Source organism: Molossus molossus, unplaced genomic scaffold, assembly GCF_014108415.1.
Source record: "Molossus molossus isolate mMolMol1 unplaced genomic scaffold, mMolMol1.p scaffold_m16_p_16, whole genome shotgun sequence".
Lineage (NCBI taxonomy): Eukaryota > Metazoa > Chordata > Mammalia > Chiroptera > Molossidae > Molossus > Molossus molossus.
The window spans coordinates 13,777,860-13,799,092 of record NW_023425351.1 but is presented as its reverse complement, the minus strand read 5'-3'; the positions used below and the strand labels follow the sequence as shown (position 1 = coordinate 13,799,092).

General features: G+C 42.8%; 1 protein-coding gene across 4 annotated transcripts in view; it reads right to left on the bottom strand.

Annotated features, from left to right (window-relative positions):
- LYN (LYN proto-oncogene, Src family tyrosine kinase) overlaps positions 1-21,233 on the bottom strand; it is a 125,479-nt gene that overhangs the window by 38,254 nt on the left and 65,992 nt on the right. For all 4 annotated transcript variants that reach the window (XM_036263653.1, XM_036263656.1, XM_036263654.1 and 1 more), the window contains exons 5-10: positions 20,463-20,561; positions 20,236-20,339; positions 19,070-19,219; positions 17,875-18,027; positions 4,971-5,153; positions 3,141-3,217 (exon numbers count right to left, since the gene is read on the bottom strand). In XM_036263653.1, coding sequence (XP_036119546.1) covers positions 3,141-3,217; positions 4,971-5,153; positions 17,875-18,027; positions 19,070-19,219; positions 20,236-20,339; positions 20,463-20,561 — 766 coding nt within the window. The remainder of the gene's footprint in view (positions 1-3,140; positions 3,218-4,970; positions 5,154-17,874; positions 18,028-19,069; positions 19,220-20,235; positions 20,340-20,462; positions 20,562-21,233) is intronic.

Below are 21,233 nucleotides of genomic sequence, written 5' to 3'. Positions count from 1 at the left end.
TATTATCCGGTATCTGGCACTAGGTATCCTCTTATCACCTCGGGCCAGCTTTAGTAATATTCACTCTTCTCATATTATTCACTATGGACAAGTGACAAGGTTGACTAGTGGAGCATGATGGAGAGGAAAAGGAGAAACAATTCGGAGACGACTTCTTAGCACAGAGAGATCCTTGCAGTTAGGTGCATGAAGGAGGAAGGGGGCTGGGTAGTACCAGTCATAAAGGGAACCGGCAGTAAATGTCACAGCAGGACCGGTCACTGGGTGTGGTTAACAGCAAGCAGATGTATAAGGTACGTGCTTTCAGACTGAGGTCCAGGCCCTCTCGTCATGTTATTGATGTTACAATAAGAAAATCCACAAGCTAATAAAGCAGATGATAATTAAGGGTGAGGCAGCAGGTGATCCCAGGAGCTCCACCTTGAAGGAAGGACTGGGTGAGGTTTGCACCATGAACAGAGATAAACTCAAAAGGAGATGGTATTTGGTTGTAAAGAAAATGTGTTTAGTGCTGAACCCACCTGCTTAGGGACTTCTGGGGGCTGCGGACTGCTGACACGCCTACTGCCACCTAACACTCTGCGTTCTTAGATTTTCACCAGTTCTACTCAGTCGCCACTGCTAGGAAACCCGGAGGCAGATACACAAGAGCCAACACAGCACGAGCGGACTACCTACACTGGCTTAGACAGAGGCCAGCGGTAGTGGCCCTGATTGCTCCTCAGCTCCTCCTGAAACCTACAATTTGAAAGTCATGGCCAATGCCAGCCTCTGCGATAATTTATTTTGCAAGCTATAAAGGTGTAGAAAATAACTCCCCCCCCCCCAAATTCTCTTCTAAGTCAGAAAAATTTACCCTTTGTAATGACACTGGTAATTTACAAAGTTAAAGAACAGATACAGCCCTGGCTGGTTTGGCTCAGCGGTTGGAGTGTCAGCCTGTGGACCAGAGTGTCCTGGGTTCAGTTCCCGCTAGGGGCACGTACAAAAAAAAAAAAGGATACAGAGGCCTTGACTTAAGACTTCACTATGTCAAGATGTGTTCTGAGATAAGCTATGCAAAATCAAACACAGAATACCCACGTAGCAAAATCAAGTCCTTCTCCGGGTATAGAACACACCCTAATTTGCATGATTTCTACCCTACACAACTGTAGGCACAGATCAGAGAATGACTATGACCACTGGGTTCCCCAGACCACCTGTCTCAGTTTTCTACACCCCCACCAGCCCCTTTCCCTTTCTGAGGAGCAGGCGACAAAGCTTCACTACACTCCTCGTCTTGTCACCCAATAGGGGATGCCCAAGTCACAACCCCAGGCAGAGGGCCTGTGTCAAGTGTGACAGTTTACCAGACTTCTGCTTTCTCCACTGCTGACTCCCTATCTACGGAGGATCTAGAACTGCACCATCCAAGTCATTCCTCCTCTTACCACAGAGCAATGGTTTTTGTAACTGTGGTCCTGGGGCCGCAGAGCGTCTGAGGGCCAGCTCAGAGAGTTAGAGAGGACTAAGAAATCAGGGCTGCTGGGTCCTTCCCTTCCTCCAGTTGCACCGCAGAAATTTTGTTTCTTTCCATATTAGATGTTGGAGTTCCAGATGACATTGGAATCTCCTACTCAGACAAGGAACCTACAAAACTCCTCAAGTTCTGGTCAATGAGATGAGGGCTGAGCAGAACGACTTCAGCGTACACCTGCACTGGAATGATGGGGACTGTTTCCCCCAAGGCGTCCTCAGCTTCCACTGACAAGCTCTGAAGTGCCTGTGTCCAAGGAGCTCGTTTGATTTGACCCTCCACAATATGCCTTAAAGCAGGCATTCCCATTCCCATTTGACAGATGAATAAAATAACCCAAAGAGGGAAAATACCTCCTGGAAATGGCATGGCTATCGAGTGGCAGAGCCACGGCACGAACTCCAGTCTTCAGAGGAGACTCCAGCTCGGCCACAACTCTCTACGCACCTGACTTAGACGTACTCATCCGTTCCCTTGGTCTCATCTACCAAGAAGGCCTCAATACTTCCCAACTAAAAGAGGGTCTGCCTGACTGGTTTGGTTCAGCGGTTAGAGCGTCAGCCTAAGGACCAAAGGGTCGCGGGTTCCATCCCTGGTCAAGGGCACATACTTGGGTTGCAGGTTCGATTCCTGGCCCTGGTTGGGGTTGTGCGGGAGGCAACCAACAGACCTATCTCTCTCACATTGATGTCTCTCTCTCTCTCTCCCTCCTTTCCTCCCACTCTGTCTACAAATCAATGGAAAAAATATCCTAGTGTAAGGATTAAAATAAAATAAAAATAAATAAATTTAAAAGAGGGTCTGGGAGAAGAAATGGGAGTAAGAAATGAAGATCATAAAGACTGCCCTTTCCTACAACCTCTAGAAATCTCCATGCTACTTTGGTTTCTATGATACATGGCCTTCCCTACATGAACCATCCGTGGCCAATACCGAGAAACAAACAAATTACTGAACATGACTAATAAACACAATGAAACTTAAAATTCAGTAGCTGGCATCATTCCAATGTACATTTCCTTGGTATACCAGGGACTTTGCTGGGTTTCTGGGTAACCTCCCTCTGCTCCTAAGTACACTCAGGAAGCATGTGATTTCAACGTAAACAAATTTGCAACTTCTCGGCTAGTTCTAGAAACATTATAAACAAATATTTCTCAAAATCTTAAAGGTATATCCAACAAGAAAGATTGAAAGGGGATAGAGTAGGAAAGAAATATTGTTCCTGTGTTTTCAAGAACACTGAGGACTTAAAGGCATCAGTACATCGGATTAGTAACTCAAATACCACCTGTGCATCCCTTAGAAGGTACACTGCGCGGAACTGCTTCCCTCAAATGCAGCACAAAGTGATCAGTTCAGCTGCATTTTTCTATCACTTGTGAAGAAATAAATGCAAGTATAAAGAGACTGATTTGTATTAAAGAAGATGACATCCAAAGTCAAAACGACACATGTGCACACACTGTGTAAAACACCCAGGTGTCTCTGAGGAAGTGTACACATAACCACTGCTGGGAAGCAGTCCACAGCAATGCCTTCTCTGGAACAATCCGTCAGGAAACTGGAGCAGGGGAGGTCTGTGCACATTTACACACACACTGCCTTTTTCATACTTCACCTGAGCAGAAAAGTCAATTAGTTTTGGAAGCAGCACTTTGCCCCCTTCGTCACTCTTCAGGAAATCCAGCAAACTGCCTGTTGATGGAGGAACAAGTTAGTGCAGTTCCAAAGAAACAGAAAACAAATAAAATTCAAATGATCATTACTCCTGGCTTTTCACTTCTGTATGGTTATAGTGCCTTTTCCTGAGGTTGGTCAAACCCAGTCCCCTCTGACCTGCTACCTTTGACCTGATTTGAAATGCACATGTGCTCCAGGTAAGAAAGGGTGATGTCGGACACTGCCTTTCTCGCTACTGGTGCCTGACAGCGATGCATTTCAGAGCACTTTGTACCTGCCACCAGGACACACTTACTGCAGCCACCTGATTGTCAGAGCTTCTGAGACAGAAGCCAATGAACCTCACAGTGGCCTTGCCCTTTGCAGCTACTCAGCCAGCTGGCTCCTATCTATGTCCAGCAAAGCATAGAACTTGGCACATGCCAAAGGTGCTCAATGAGGATTTGATGAACACACTGCTTGGGAAAACGTTAGATCCACCTCAAAGGGACTGTGCCCACAGAAAAACCCTCCTGCTTCCTACGGCCTCGTCTCTAAAACAAGACCTGCCTATTCCCCTTTACAGCCACTCTGAGAGCAGCGTGGGCAAGCGACTGAGCCGGGTCGAAGTCCCCACGCAGTGGGCATGTCCTATATCATAATCCTTGTGAGGACAGATTCAAGCCTGTGCCATGGCACTTGGCAGGTCACAAGTGCGCGGCAAATGTTCTGCTACCGCACCCACAATGCTACGGAGCCCTCAGACTGCTGGGAAGATGGGAGACGTGGCCCAGGGAAGGGACTGAGAACCGCTGTACAGTAAGTGTTCAACAAAGGTTAGGCGTTATTTGGAGAAACGCGTACTTATATTTATGATTAATAACACTACAAATGAGTTCATTCGACTAGTATTTACTGAACTCCTACAAAGGATATAATCCTGAGACTGGTTTCTGGGCTACAGCAACTGAAGCCATAAGGGCTAAGTTTTATTTATTTATTTATTTATTTATTTTAAGAATATCTTTTTTTTTTTAAGGCTTCTGAGTGCCTAATACTCCGAAGTTTCAATCTATATTAAGGAAATGTAATATGCATCTTTCTAACCTATCCAGCTCGGATAGCACACGATAATCATTTTTTCAGGAAATGAAGGTTAATTCTGGATTACTGCTTATGTTGCTTTTCTTCCTTCATTTCTTCTGATTTTTAAAAACATCGTTTAGCAGTTTATCAATATGTATGCTGAACTGGAGGGAGACCTGTGATGACGCAAATTCTTTTATCTGACAGAGAAAGCCAGGGGAAGAAAAGCTCTTGACCCTCCCCTTCAGTGAGACTGTGGTCACACAGGCATTCAGTCTCAACAAGTTTTAAAATGGTCACATTTTAAAGGGACACCCTGAACATTTAGATAACGCTACGGAGGAAAAGAAACGATTTTTAGGATTTTGAGAACTCATATTTTAAACATATAATAATAAATATATATTTATTTATCTGATAAATATTTACTGGGGCCCTAGTAGGTCCTGGGTACTGTTCTCGGGGCTAACATAAGTATGGAGATGAATGCAGGGAAAACAGAAAGACGGGATATTAATTTTATAACACGGATAATTTACAAGGGTGTGGTTTAAGAAAACCTTTGTTTTCCCATATTTTCTGATTGTTCATTGGTGAGCATGCTGTTTTACATCTAAAATTAGTTGAGCATTCTCTGAACATTTAGACATTTTACTTTTTGGGGGTTAAGTCTTTCAGCAGCGCGGGGCTCGGGGTGCCTCACCCTTGGCCATGTACTCCGTGATGATGTAGATGGGCTCCTCCTTAGTGACCACGGCGTACAGCCTCACCAGCTTGTCATGCTGAAGGGTCTTCATGAGGCTGGCTTCCTCCAGGAATGCCTGCACAGACATGGTGCCTGGCTTCAGGGTTTTCACAGCCACTTTGGTGCTGTTGTGATAGTAACCTAGGAAGAAAGAAGGGAGGGCGTGCTTTACAAACTGAAAATCCAAAGCCTGCGTGCAGAATGAAACAAAAGTTAGTTACAGACAGAAAAACCTTAAGTAAACCTCTACACAGTGTTAACATTAGGGGAGGCTGAATGAAGGGAATATGAGAATTAATCCGTACCATATTTACAAAATTATCTAAAATTGTTTCACAGTCAAAAGGTTTTTATAAAGCAATGGTTTTTTTTAAAAAAAGAAACTCTATATGTACTCCATCATAGGGACTAAAATTTTTCTCTAATTAATAAAGTGTTCTTTATCCAAGATTTAAAAAAATACACATGACAGCTCTATGTTTTTATACACACATGCACACACACACACACGCATGCACACATGCATGCACGCACACAGACAATGGTCTAGGAAAAACTACATCAAAATAAACCAAATATTGGCTATCTTCAATGGTGTAATTATGGGTGATTTTAATTTTGTTCACCCTACCTTTAACTATTTAACAAATATTGTATGGTGAATGTGTCTTATTTTTATAATCAGAAAACAAGCTTTGTATTTAAAAAATTATTTATATATACTAACTTTAAAGTACAATATACTAGAGTCAAATAAGCTTTTCCCAGAGTTTTCTAAGAGGACTGGACTTGGGTGATTCTCTGTGAAGAAAGGGCTGGATGTCTGGGAACCGCTGCCTGCCCCCCTCCCCTACGCCAGAGACGCAGCCTCCTTCACTGAAGAAACCTGTCTGGCTTGGCTAACCTCAGCATTTCCCACACTTTCTTGACCACAAAACACTTTTTCATGTACCTTTTCACACCCTACGGCACACACTTTAGGAAATATTGGTTCCTTAATATAGTTCCTTCAAGGCATCACTTTTCTGGGACCTGCTTCAATTGTGCACTTAATTCTGAGCATGGTTTTCCTCTCGGAAAGCCTTTTCTCAGTGGTTTGGTGAAGCACAAATACAAATCATCACATTCTCCTTTCCTATCTTCTGTCTCCATATTTCTCTTAAAAGTGCAAAAAGAAAAAAGAGGTGAGGAGGGAGTGGCCGCTGGTTACCACCAGGAATCTCCCTGTAGGTTACCTCTAGCTGGTGTGGTACCTGCCCTTAGAAAACACACTGAGAAAGGGTGATGCAGTGTGTAGTGCCCTTTCTGAGTTACGTAATTACCTGTACGTGTATAGCAAAGACAGATGACTGGAATCACGCTCAGTGTAACAGCAGCAATGGTGACCTCTGGGTGGTCAAATATGGAGTTACTTTTCTTTTCTTTTGTTTTGTTTTTTCCTATTTTGGTTAAATGTGCGAATGAACACAGTAGTCCCTCCTGATACATAGTCTGTTTTCTGACGTTTCAGTTACCACTGTCAACGAATGTCCGAAAAATGTTAAATGGAAAATTCCAGAAATAAAAATTCATAACTTTTTAAATGGTGTGTTGTTCTAGTAGCCTGATGAAATCTCCAACTGTCCTCAGTCTCCTCCAAGGTGAATCATCCTTTGTTCAACGTATTTGACTATTAGTCACTCAGTAACCGCTCAGTCATCAGATGGGCTGTCCCAGTATCTCCGTGCCTGTGTTCAAGTCACTTCTACTTTATTTAATTATGGCCCAAAGCACAAGAGGAGTATGGAAGCAATTCGGATATGCCAAAGAAAGGCTGTATAGTGCTTTCTTTAAATGAAAAGGTGTGTATATACAGGAAAAAAACAGTTTTAGGTAGGGTTTGGTACTACTCGAAATTTCAGGCATCTACTGAAGGTCTTGGAACAACACATCCCCGGTGGATAAGGGGGAACCACCGTATGTGTCTTTTTTTTTTTTTTTTTTTCACAAAACAAATTATTTTTAAGAAGAAAAGAAATAATGTTTCTATTTCCATCCCTTCAAATGGGTAAGAAAAAGTATTACTTTACAGCTGTCAACCCTAATTAATAATTTTTCTTCTGGTCCTTAACACAGATTTCTCTGTTAAAACTTCTCCTTTTATATTCTATTTTAATTTGTGCCTAGTAGTAGCTTGTGATGCCCTACTGAAAAATGAAGAATGCAGTACATATGGTAAGTGTTAGAATATATACATAAGACTATAATAGAAAGCTGACAAAGTACTGTCCTAGGTCACTTTCAAAAGCCACAATCTACACCAAATAATGGAATCAGGAAAATATAAACTGATTTTCCAACTGTAAGAAGCTAGGAAAATTCCTTGGCAAGTAGAATGGGGAAACAGCCGGAAAAAACTGGCCGAGCAACATACAGCAGACATAGAAGGCCACCTCCCCAGAAGTAACATCTAAGTCCCAGGTGCATTTCAGCTTCAGGCCCAGAAAAGCAGCAAAACCAGGTAGGCAACTGCCAGGACGAGCTGACGAATGACCCCTTGTCGTGGCGCCGACCAATCAGTGGAGACCAGGACCCTGAAAGGGTACACCTGGAAAAGCTGATGAACATTCTATTGAGAGCTCCCCTCAGTCTCCCCTAAACTCCCAGCCTTTAAAAACCCTCAAAACTAAGGGCCCAGAGTGAGCTCTCCCTCCTAGGAGCACACCAGCGCCTTTCCCGCCCCTCCCCTCCCCCCACAGGCGCCCCTCAACACTAACGGTCCCCCAGGAGACTTGCAACCGGAGGAGCAGTGGGCAGCTGCGGCTCATCCTGGGCTAATCCCCTGGACCTGTCCCTGAGTCCCCCTTTTCTCTGACTTCTTAATGCAAAACAGCCCTGCCCAGGCTTCTTTCTCTCCTGGGACATTTCTAGAGGGCCAAAGCAGCCCCGCCTCGGCCTTCTCCTGTTGCTGCTTCTGTCCTAAGCCCTTCCTGGTTCACTGGCCCCAGCTTTACTAAACGTACCCTCAAACTCACCAGGACTTGTGCTGTGAAATCTCTCCTGCGTGGAAAGAGCCCCACACTGTTGGCCCTCCTGAGGGAAACCCGCTCTGGGCCGGTCCCCTTTCTGGTGACAGTATGACTTTCCCTATGGCTCTTAAGAGTAAATTTAAAGTAAATTCCACTAACAAAAGTCCTTCAATATTATATTTGAATCAAAAAGATTCCATTATAAATTTGTTTAAAAGTTTATAAATAGGTCCTCAGTGACATAAATATATCTGTGGCAAAGCAGAGCAAGAAAATATACTCTCGTTGATACATGTTACTGACAAAAGACGAGTGTCCAGAATATATAAAGAATTCCTACAAATCCGAAAGGAAAGTGCAAAAATAGACAAAGCCTTAGAGGAGCATTTCAAAAGGAAAAAATCTAAATGACTCATAAACACCTGAAAGGAACCCAATCTTAGTAATCACAGAAACACAAATAGAGCCATAGGGAGAAACCACCACCCAGCTTGACAAAATGTCTGAGATTTGGTGAGCACATACCCCTTGGTAGGGAAAGTGGGGCAGCTCCCCTAGGTCCTTTTCTGTACTCTTTTTATTATTTTATTTTTATAGAACTGTGTTTTTTTTATTTATTTATTTATTTTGGTGGTACGTGCCCCTAGCGGGAACCGAACCTGGGACTCTCTGGTCCGCAGGCTGAGGCTCAACCGCTGAGCCAAACTGGCCAGGCCTTCTGTACCCTTTTTAAACATTACTGAAATTCAGTTGTAAAACTCCTGTCTTTTTTATTTATTTTGTATATGCCCCTAATGGGAACCGAACCCGGGACCCTCTGGTCTGCAGGCTGACGCTCCAACCGCGGAGCCAAACCGGCCAGGGCTAAAACTCCTGTCTTGAACGATATCCCCAAGGAGTCCATGAAGAGTGCTGGCAGAGCAGCCTCCTTTGCAGAGCAGTCGTCTTGAGCAAACCCACCCCTCCACCGCGTAGGGCTGAGTCGACCCGGGCTCTTGTACTTTGCTGGTGAGAGTCTAAGCGGGACAAGTGCCTAGGAAACTATATTGTAGTATTTAACAGACTTGATTCAGACTCCCGTGATCCAGCAAATCCACTCCTGGTCGCCCTAGGGCGACGCATGCACCCATGCAGCAGCACTGCTCATAGTGGCCAAAACCTAACTCCATTCCATAAACCGCTGTACATCTTGACTATAAATTCAACACAACACTGTACAGTAGTGAGGATGAATGTACTGTGGCTACACCCCAAAACATGAACGATTCTCACAAACAGAATGTTGAATAACAGAGGCAGGACATAATAAAGGAGTACATTTGGCATAATTCATTTATACATAAAGTTCAAAAACAGGCGCGACTAAACTGTCTTGTTCGGGAATGCATACCCCCACAAACAAAAGAGCAGAATTACGAAGAAAAGCCGGGACGTGATCACAAAGGTCAGAAGAGCAGCTGCCTCTGGGCCAGAGGAGGGGCTGTGACTGGAAAGGGATAAGAGAAGACTTACAGGTTCTGGCAAGTTTCCACCGTGTGATCTCAGGGGTCACCACACAGGTTTTCATTTTGTAATTATCTGTGATACTGAATATTTGTGTTGCATGCACTTTTCTGTCTGGTGGTTGTATTACACAGCAATAAAAATGAAAGAAACAAAATTATTCTCCTTTAGTCATCACAAAGGCAAAGGAACTCACCGGGACTTTCACATTACATAAAATTATGGGTGAAGAATGAAGACAGTGCTTTCCAAGGGTAGAGGGAAATTTATCAGGAAACACTGCAGCTGCTAAAGCTATTTAAAATGCTGATAAGTTGCACATGAACAGGGATAAAACAGCAGCCGCTTCCACTCAGTGTTATGTTGGAGCTGGGACATTTACACAATAGGGCAGGTTTTCATCCTGATTTCTATTCAGCACTAAGGGTTAAATTGTACTTCACCAAGATATTCTCCAGTCGTGTGCAGGTTTAATTCACCTCGTCATGAAGACTTGGATTGACATTACAGATGAAAAAGTGATTTTAAAGTCTTTTCAAGGCAGTAAAGATTTTCTCGTGGAGTGCCACTTTGCCACCGTTAAAGAGTGCTCGTGTGACCATCTGAGAAATCACACGTCGTGCAATTGTGACTAACATACTAAAAAACACCCGAAGAGGGTGGTTTATAAGCAAAATTCATTTCAAAACAAGTTTGCTTTTTTCCAAAATCTTTTCATAGACCAAGTGGTAACAGGAAACATCACCCTTAGCTTCACTGATCAGTCTGAATCCACCAATCTGAGAGGATAGCGTCCCCAGCCAGATGTCAAGAGGATCACGCCGACAAGAGGAAACAGCTTGAGGGAGAAACTCCTCCTTCCCCTATGCCCACCCCCACCCCCCAGAACAGGTCACTTCCTAGTATTTGTTCACTGTATTTCAGTCCAAAAATATTCAGACTATAAAATGTGACTGGTAGTTTATGAACCATTTGTCATGCTTCACAAAAGTATCAACTTACTTGGTCAACAGTGACATAAAATTTTATGTTCTTTTTCTGTCAGTGAGAAAAAGTAGCCTGTATTCCTTGAGAATTACCAAATCAACTCTGGCAGCTCTGACTTGCGCAGACCTTGCTATTATTCCAGCCCTTGGACAGAACAAGACTCACAAACGCACATGGGAGGGGGGCATCCTTTAGCCTCTGATGTATAGCAGAATACCACCGATCACCACTGTTTTGGTTCTATTCCCAGTATTCCTCTGCTAAATGCACCCAACATAGTGACGTTCTTTCAGCAGCCAAGGAGAAGATCCCTGATGACAGCCAAATTCACAGAACCACATTCACAAAAGACCCTGGATACAAATTTTCTGTTTTCCTTCTGTCTTCTTTCTCTCTTCCTTTTCCCTCCTTCTTTCCTCCCTTCCTCCCTCCCTCCTTTCTTTCCTTTCTTTAATACAAGACTAGAAGGAGAAGACAATTAAAAAGCAAACGACTGTCAATGTCTATCTCCTGGCAGTGATCTTGTAGTAGAGTTTTGCAAGATGTTACTACTGGGAGAAACTAGGTAAAGGTTACATGGGATCTCTTTGTATAATTTCTTTTATATATAATAGATTTTTTGAAATACAATTCATATATCATTTACTCATTTAAAGTATATAATTCATTGGTATTTTTATATTCAGAATTGTGGAACCAATACCCCAATCAATTAGAAAATTTTCATCACCCCCAAAAGAAACCTGTACCCATTAACAGTCACTCCCCTGTCCTCCCATCCCCTACCCGAGGCAACCACGCATCTACTTTGTCTCTGTAGAATGGCCTGTCCCAGACATTCATATAAATGGAATCATAAAACTCGTGGTCCTTTGTGTCCTGCTGCTTCTTTTTTTTTTATCCTCATTCAAGGATATTTTTTTCATTTATCTTTAGACAGATTAGGAGGGAGGGAGAGAAGGAAAGAGAAAGACAGAGAGAGAAACATCGATGGGAGAGAGACACATCGACTGGTTGCCTCTCGCGCAACCCTGACCAGAGCCGGGGATGAACCACAACCGAGGTATGTGCCTTGACCGGAATCCAACCCTGGTCTCATTGGTCCGCGGGCTGACGCTCTAACTGCTGAGCCAAACCGGCCAGGGCTGTGTCCTGCTTCTTTAATTTAACATAGTGTTTTCAAGGTTCACCGAAGCTGTAGCATGAGTCAATATTTTATTTCTCTTTATCACCAAATAATATCCCATTGTACAGCTACACCACATCTTGTTTATCAGTCCATCAATGGATAGACATTTGCATTATTTATGCTCTTTAGCTATGACTGAATAATACTACTGCAGACATTTGTGTAAAAGTGTTTGTGTGGACACATCTTTATTTCTTACAAATGCAAATGACTATAATTATCTCAAAATAAAAAGCTTGATTAAAAAACAACAACAGGAAACAACTTGTGTTGAGTGGGAAAATCCTGGGTAACTTCTCCCCTCTACTTCATGGCCTTTGCTCTCATATCCTTTATAATAAAACTAAGCATGTAATACTAACAAGGGCTCTTTGAATGCTGTTGACAGGACAAGTGCTTGCCTGTATCACCTCACTCAATGCTTACTCTATTCCTACAAGCCAGGTCCTTTTATACCCTGTTTCAGATGAGCCTCTGCTGCCTCTCTCTTTTAAAACATTCTTAGCAGCCTAGCCAGTGTGGCTCAGTGGTTGAGCATCGACCCATGCACCAAGAGGTCGCCGGTTTGATTCCTGGTCAGGGCACATGCCCAGGTTGTGGGCCTGATCCCCGCGGGGTGTGCAGGAGGCAGTCAATCGATGTTCTTTCTCATCGATGTTTCTATCTCTCTTTCCCTCTATTCCTCTCTCTCTAATATCAATAAAGAAAAAAAAAACATTCTTGCCCTGGCCAGTTTCGCTCAGCGGTTAGAGCGTCAGCCTGCGGTCCACAGAGACCTGGGTTCGGTTCCCGCTAAGGGCATTACCTTGGCTGCAGTTTGTCCCTGGCCCTGGTTGGGTTGTGTGGGTGGCGGCCACTCGATGTGTCCCTTTCACATCGATGTTTCTCTCTCTTCCTCTCTCTCCTTCCCACTCTATCTGAATAAAATATGGAAAAATGTCCTCGGGTGAGGATAAAAAAAAAAATTCTTAGCAAATCAAACAAATAACCCAATTAAAAATGGGCAAAGGGCTAGAATAGACATTTCTCCAAAGAAGAGCCAATAAACACATGAAAAGATGTTTAACATCACTAATCATTAGTAAATGCAAATCAAACACAAGAGATACCATCTCAGAACCATTAGGATGGTACTATAAAACAGAAACAGAAACCAAACCAAACCACTGGAGAACAAGTGTTGGTGAGGACGTGGAGAAACGGAAACACTCCTGTCCTGCTGGTGGGAATGTGAAGCGGTGCAGCCACAGTGGAAACAGTGGGCCAAGTCCTCAGAAATGCTTAACGTAGAATTGCCAAATGATCTAGCAATCGCACTTTTGTGTGTATATGCCCAGAAGAATTAAAAGCAGGCTCTCAAAGACAATAAAGGTGTTTGCACACTCATGTTCATAACAGTATTATTTACAACTGCCAAAAGCTGACAGCAACCCAAATGTCCATTGAAGGATGAATGGATAAACAAAATCTGTTGTATACACACAAGGAAATATTATTCAGCCCTAACAAAGAAGGAAATTCTGACACATGCCACAACTCGAAGAAATTGGAAGACATTATGCTAAATAAAATAAGCCAGTCACACACACACACTAAGAACACACACACTACTGAGTCCATGAATGTGAGGTACCTAGAGGAGTCAGAAATGTAGAGACAGAAAGCAGGACAGTGGCAGGGAATAGAAGAGGGAGTCTCCGTTTTGCAAATGAAAAGAGTTCTAAAAATTGGTTATACAATGCCAATGTCCACGACAGCAGTGAACTGTGCACTGAATTATGTTACGTTATTTACTATGAGAAAATGGGCCCTGGCCGGTTTGGCTCAGCGGTTAGAGCGTCGGCCTGCGGTCCCGAGACACCCGGGTTCGGTTCCCGCTAAGGGCATGTACCTCGGTTGCAGTTTGTCCGCGGCTCTGGTCAGTCGTGCGGGTGGCAGCCACTCGATGTGTCCCTTCACGTCGATGTTTCTCTCTTTCTGTTCCTCTCTCCCCCTCCTACTCTACCTGAACAAAAAATGGAAAAATGTCCTCGGGTGAGGATAAAAAAAAAAAAAAAAAAAAGAGAAAATGGTATTAACAAATCTATTCAAATAATAAATGTTCCCAAGATTTTTACCCTCTTTCAAACAATTTAAATAAAATGTTCTACTCTGGAGAGAACAATGACAGGACTGTGCCGTGAACAGGTCTATGCAGGCCGATGCCCCCCCCTTGTTACCCTGCCCTTGACTTAAGGCCGGCTCCACAGTGTCTTTGGAAGGGACGAGCCGGGCGGGCAAATGGCACCTGTGAGCACCGCCATCATGCAGCTGGCAAAGAGGTTACCATTCAATTTGTCAGTAGCCCTCAAGAAAATTTTGAGAAAATACAGAACTATCATAACCTCTTCCTCTCGAAGTGATAGCTCCGAGACCAGCAGATCCTCTCTCTTAGCTCTTGGGTGCAAATAGCACACAATTCAATGAACTGCCTTATCATGGCTTCCCAGCTGAACAGGAGGAGGCTGGGGCAAAACCCCAAACCATCACTTCACAGGCAAGGCTGCTGCGGCAGAGCAGACAAGCACACCCCAGTTAAGCTCTCCCTGCTTTTCCCTTTGGGACAGATATGCAATTCCTTTGCTGACAAATATCCATGGTAAGACCTAACTGGATTATCTGGTTTAAATTAATAATAGCTTCCAAAGGCTACAAACACAGTAAAATGAAAATAATAATAAAAATAGAGTGCACAGGAAACCCTTCAGCTACATAATCTCATTCTTCCTTTCAACAACAGATGAGAGCTGTTTGCCGATTTTACCGATGAGGAAACTGAAGCTAGGGAGGCCAAATGAGCTTGCAGATAGCTTGGCAAGCAAGCGAGTCCCGGTGTCTGGGATGCCAGAGCAGCCAGCTGGCTTCTTCACGGCCTTGAACGACTTTGGGCAGGTTGCTTCTCTGGTTCTAAGTGCCCCCATTTATGACTGTGATGAGTACGTGAGATAATTGATGAAAATGTCCCTGAGGACGCCATATAGATGGATATTCTGTTTTCTCCTCCCGTCTTCTTCCTCCCCCCAACACCTTGTCATCTCCCCAGTCAAAGTCGGGGCACACTTAGATGGACTCAGAGACCTAGAGGACAGTTAAATATAGCAGTGAACTTGTATTTTCCTGCCAATAAAGAGATAAGGCTGGAAAGGGGAGACCAGGAAGAGAAGGCAGAGACCCTGGTTACTGAAGGGAGCCAATGGGGAGCGTGGGAGGGGGGCAGGGACAAGTGCTGTTCTTTCAGACAAGTTATGGCCTCCAAGAGGGAAGAGAATGCAAATGAGCATATAATGCTGAAACCAGTTGGGGGAAGTTCTTATGGAGTGAAAGGTATTTATACAATCTTAATCTTCCCACAGATTATTACTTAATTACAAAAGGAAACTTGAAAGTAATATTTACAATGGAGAAATCTGGTGGACCTCCTTCAAATGAAAAAGAAATCAACACTAATGGGACCAACTAATATTCTGTGCATCCTGCCAGATGCACCAAAAACACAGTAGCACTGAGTACTAGTCATATACAAAGGCACAACTTGAGCCAAATCACAGGAAACGCCAGAGAAATCCAAGGGAAGGACACCCGCAAAACAAGTGGCCCGTGTTCCACAAAACGTCAGTCTCACAAAATATGAAGATGGGCTAAGGGACTGGTGTTCCATATTAAAGGAGACTAAAAACATGTTAACTAAGTGCAAATACATGATCTTAGTTACAAGAACTTTCCTGGAACAATTAGGGAAATTCAAATATAGACTCTGTGCTTAGGCAACAGAAGGCATCACTGTTCAGCTTCCTGAATGTCATCGCTGCATTGTGGAAGATAACGGCCTGACCCTGGAGTCACATGCTTAGAATTTTGGGGACAAGTTGCAGCACGTCTGCAACCTACTTTCAGGTGATTAAACAAAAACAGTAAAATATGTGTGTGGCCCAGCCGGTGTGGCTCAGTGGTGGAGCATTGACTCATGTACCAAGAGGTTACCGGTTTGATTCCCGGTCAGGGCACATGCCCAGGTTGTGGGTCTGACCCCCTGTGGGGGGCATGCAGGAGGCAGCCAATCGATGTTCTCTCTCATCGATGTTTCCATCTCTCTCTCCCTCTCTAAAATCAATAAAGAAAAAAAAAATGTGGTTATGTATATTTGTATGAAAAGATAAAGCAAAATCAAAATTAACTGATGAATCTAGGTGAAGGGTATATCATGTTTATTATACCATTCCTTTCCTTATGCTGTGGATTTGAAAAAAATATATATTAAGAAATAAATACAAATACCTAGCGGAAAAGATAGGGCAACATTTTAGAAAAATGAGCAGATAACAGCTTGATGGTTCTTCAAAAAGTTAAATGTAGAATTGTCATATGACCCAGCAATTTCACTCTTAAAATAATGTATATACCCAAGAGAAATGAAAACATTTGTCCACACAATAATTTGTACATGAATGTTCACAGCAGTTTTCTTCATAATAGCCCCAAAGTGGAAACCACCCAAATGTCTATCAACAGAAAACTAGATAAACAAACTGTGGTATATCCATACAGTGGAATCTTATTCAGCCTTGAATCAGAATAGAATTCTGAGACATGGTACAACATGGATGAACCTTGAGGACATAATACTAAGTGAAATAAGCCAGACACAAGAGGGTAAAAACTATATGACACTACTTACATGAGGTACTCAGAATAGTCAAATTCATAGAGATAGAAAGTAAACTGGTGGTTGCCAAGGGCTGGAGTGAGAGGAAGTGGGAAATGACTCCTTAATGGATACAGTGCTTTGGGGATGATGAAAACATTTTAGAACTAGATCAAGGTGGTGGTTACAGAACAATGTGAATGTAGTAAATATCACTGAATTGTTCACTTTAAAATGACTGATTTTATGTTACATGAACTTTATCTCAATAAAAAGAACAGAGCAGACAGGGAAAGGAGGAGGAGAACATTACGACTTAAGCAACGGAGTGTGAATGCGAAGAGACCACACCTAGTTGAGCGCTCTCACCCATGAATCTGCTGATTGGAAAGGAAATAGAGTGTCTGATATGCACTGTCGACTGTTTCTGAAATTAATGGGAGGTGCGTAATTCTAATTTACTTGAATTCTGTAAGTATGCTCACACTTACAGTGCAGTAAGAATTAATTATATGCTGGGTCAGTATCTGCCATATTTAACAGAACCTCGACTAACACCAGCAAGAGAAAGTGGGCAACGCTGGGATCCCAGGATCCAGGATTTTAGAGGAAAACATCTCCCTCTAAGAACTGCCCACAGGAAGTGAACTGCCCACGTGGCTGCAGCAGGCTGGACGAGTCTGGTTTTGCTCATTAGGGGCTGCATGGTTTTTAAAACCTGTCCACTCCTTCTGTTTAGAAATCGTGTTTGTTTTCACACACACAAAGCTGGGATAGGAAGAGTGATGGAGTAAGACGTGTATGACCTAACATGTTATCCTTTCCAGAAGTAACTGCATTTTCTATCAGAACCATGAAGAAAACATGATGCTTTATAAAAGCGGGGTGGGCAGGGAAGGAGGGTATTCTTATCACAAAAGAAATTCACATTCACTACAAAAACTTTAGAAAAGACAGATGGGCAAAGGAATCTCCTGGGAAAAACCATTGCTATTATTTTGTGAGCCTACGAAGGCTGTGCTTAACTGTAGGAAATGTTTCACTAACAATCATGGCACTTTGAGCATCTTTAGAAACTTTCTTGGTGAGAAATTGCAATAAATGTGAGGCTTCCTGAAGACCACCAGCAAGGATGGTCCTAAACCAAGTGTACTTTCCCCTGAGATAAAAGCAAACGTCCTGTAGTTAAAATGTGTGTGGGTCCAGAGACTCTGGTGATGAATCATAAAAGAGCAGGCAGAACAATCAGAAATACCCACTGCCCTCTTCCTTATAAATGTTCATTCTGAAAGAGAATTACGAAGTCACAGAGAAGAGGAAGACTAATTTTGCAGGCCAGTTCTTGGTTCCAGGTGGACAGAGAAAAACAAAAGAAACAAAGCTCCTGACACAGTTTAGTGTTTGGCTGAGAAAAATGACAGAAATTGGCTCGAGTCTTTATTTCTCCTGTCTTCACCTCTAGAGTGATCTCTGGCTCCAGAACCACACACTCACCCATCCAGACTTCTCCGAATTGCCCAGCGCCGAGTCTCTTCACCAGCTTGATGGACTCCCGCGGGATTTCCCAGGCATCTTTATCCCACGGCTTTTGTGGTTTGGGACTAATGCAAGCCTTCTCCAGTCTTCTGCACAAGCCATCTGATTGCTCTAGTTAGAAAGAATAAACATTAAAAAACAATTATATTTTGTATTTTACCAGGATCTATGGGGAAGTTTAAACTATTAGTCTTATAATCTTCAACCTGACATAAAATGCTTATAAGGGTATGTTTTTTATAACTGCAACTTTTGAAATTCTTAAATAAAAGACAATGCAAACATACCTGCTTTTATTCATTGCTACTATTAATCTATTAAAACAGTGAAAACATCACAAACAGATAAACAAAGACTGTCACACTTAATAAAATGTAATTTCAAACTGCTGAGCCTATGTATGCTTGTCATAGCAAAAGGACAGGGGCTGGGTCCTGTCTCCAGGGAACCCCAACCCCAGGACAGGGCCGGGGCACAGTAGACACTCAGCACACATGCAGGATGAATAAGTGAATGGGACAACAGAGAAGGAGGAAGGGTTGCACAAATCCGGGGTCCCTTAGTTTGGGACCTAAGCAAAGCTACAATGTATGTTCCCCTCGAGTGGGTTGTAGAAATAAGCAGTAATAACAGCTGCCCAGTATGGCCGACTTCGATCACACAGGGAATGAGCCTAAAGGCTGGTCAGGGGTTCAGCTCAACATGGCTAGAGAGCGGCAGTGGTGGGAGAGGACCAATGACTTGCCACTGCTAAATGTTTTGGGGTTGCTGTATTTCTGGGTTCTGTTACCAAGAGTATGCATTACTTTTGCACACACATACATCTGCAAGTCTGCACTCCTCTTCCAGATTGATAAAGGAGTGTTGTAAAAATATGCACGAGGTGAAAACAGTATTCATTTCCTTTTCATAATTCTGAAATATCAGTGGTCAAACATCAGGGACCAGATGAGAAGGACTGGAATAATTATTCACAAGGATCAAAAATGACTTTGGATGTATACTTAATTATTGATGAATTTAGAACACGGTCCTCTAATATTATCCAAAAGAAACGTAATGCATAAAAGTTTTTAATATAAAAAAGTATCTGACACCATGTATTTACCATGATAAACGTATCTGTCTTACCCGACCTCCAGCTTTTACTTACTTTGGTAATGCTTAATCATGTCACTAATACAAGGAAAAGTGATTCTTGGAGAGATGTAATAACCCCCATTGTCCAGACTTCTGATTTTGTAGTGCTTAATGACGTCGCCATGCAGAGGGTCATAATCCCTGACAGACAGAGAGTAGCTTCCTGGAAGGAGAAAGTACAGGTAAAGATTATATCGATACTTTATAATTGAGGTCTGTTTTAAACAATACTGTAGTACCAATTTTGGCATAAAATATGCAAAATTTAAATTAAGCATATATATAGTACATAATTTGACAAGTTCTATAAAAGTCTACTTGAGCCCTGGGCTGTGTGGCTCAGTTGGCTGAGCATCGTCCTGGGCACCAAAAGGTCACTGGTTTGATTCCAGGTCAGGGTACATGCCCTGGTTTCAGGCTGGATCCCAGGGAGGGGGCGAGCAGGAGGCAGCCAATCGATGTTTCACTCTCACACTGATGTTTCTCTCTCTCTCTGCCTTCCTTTCTCTCTAAAAATCAAAAATAATTAATAAAAAATATTTAAATTAGACAGAGATCCCTAATAAACAACCAGAATGAAAGTAGACCTCATTTAAAAAAAAAACAAAAACAAAAACTTGATAAATAAAGCTAGAATTTTGTTCATTCTGAAGTTTACCAACATGCCATTATCTTCTTCATGATGGTTTTTTAAATGGTTTCTCTAAAATGAAAAGTTGTTTTGATTTCCTTTCTCTTAAAATTTCAAGATTTATTCTAAATAATGATGTAGGAGACTCAGCAAAATGTGGTGAGAAATGGCCATAATTATGCCTGTTTTCTGTTACATTTAGTAGCAAAACTAATAATTTGAGTTTGTTATATTTTCAAACTATAAAATTTCATTACCAGAACATAATATATTCTAGAATAGCTTCTAAGAATGAGTTCCTCAGTGGTGTTTTATAAGAAGCCTTATGGCCCAGCCCATGTGGCTCAGAGGTTGAGCATCGACCCCCGCACCAAGAGGTCACCTGTTCGATTCCTGATCAAGGCACATGCCCAGGTTGTGGGCCATATCCCAGTGAGGGGCATGCAGGAGGCAGCCAATCGATGTACTCTCTCATCAGTGTTTCTCTCTCTCTAAAATCAACAAAGAAAAAATATATGTAAGAAGTCTTACGCCACGACACTTCTTACCCTTTAATGTTTCACTTTCTCTGATGAGAAAGGCCCCAGGGCTGTTCCCTGGAGCCAGAAGCTGCCTCTCTGCATCTTTCCTGGTTATATCCTTGAAAAACCACCTGGGAAGACATTGTAACAGTTCGGTGTTAAGCTCCAGGGAAGAAAAAAGATAAAGAATGAACAAGAAATCACACACAGCAAACAAACCCATCAAAAATGACAGACAACATGTAAGGACTCACTCTTCTGTTTCCAAGGTGTTGACTTTGGCTACATAGTTGCTGGGGATGAAGCCTTCTCTCTTTGTTGAAAGGGATTTAGCTTTCCACCATTCTCCATGCCTGGAATAGAAACATACATCAAAAAGTAAGTCCAGCCCTGGCCGGTTTGGCTCAGCGGTTAGAGCATCGGCCTGCGGTCCGGAGAAACCCGGGTTCGGTTCCCGCTAAGGGCATGTGCCTCGGATGCAGTTTGTCCCTGGCCCTGGTTGGTTGTGCGGGTGGCGACCACTCGATGTGTCCCTTTCACATCGATGTTTCTCTCTCTCTCTGTTCCTCTCTCTCCCTCCCACTCTATCTGAACAAAGAATGGAAAAATGTCCTCGGGTGAGGATGATAAAAAAAAAAAAAAAAAAAAAGTAAGTCCAGCCCTGGACGGTTTGGCTCAGCAGTTGGAGTGACGGCCTGCGGACCAGAGAGTCCCGGGTTTGGTTTCCACAAGGGGCACGTACCAAAAAAATAATATGTCCAATTACTCAAGAACTACAAAAGCAATCGTCTCAAGGTGTTCTGGGGGGTGAGGGATGGTGGGGGAGATTCCTGAAATCTCAGAACCCAGTGGGAAAATTCACTCCTCTTGCTGAAATGAAAATATGTTTGGAGACTGAAGCAAAGAAAAACAGTCTCACAACCAAAGGCTGGGTCATTGTGTTCAGCACTGCACACACCACGGCTGGTGAAAATAGTTCCTACTCTGCAGAAGCAAAATGTTTGTAATTTCCCAAAGCATACCCA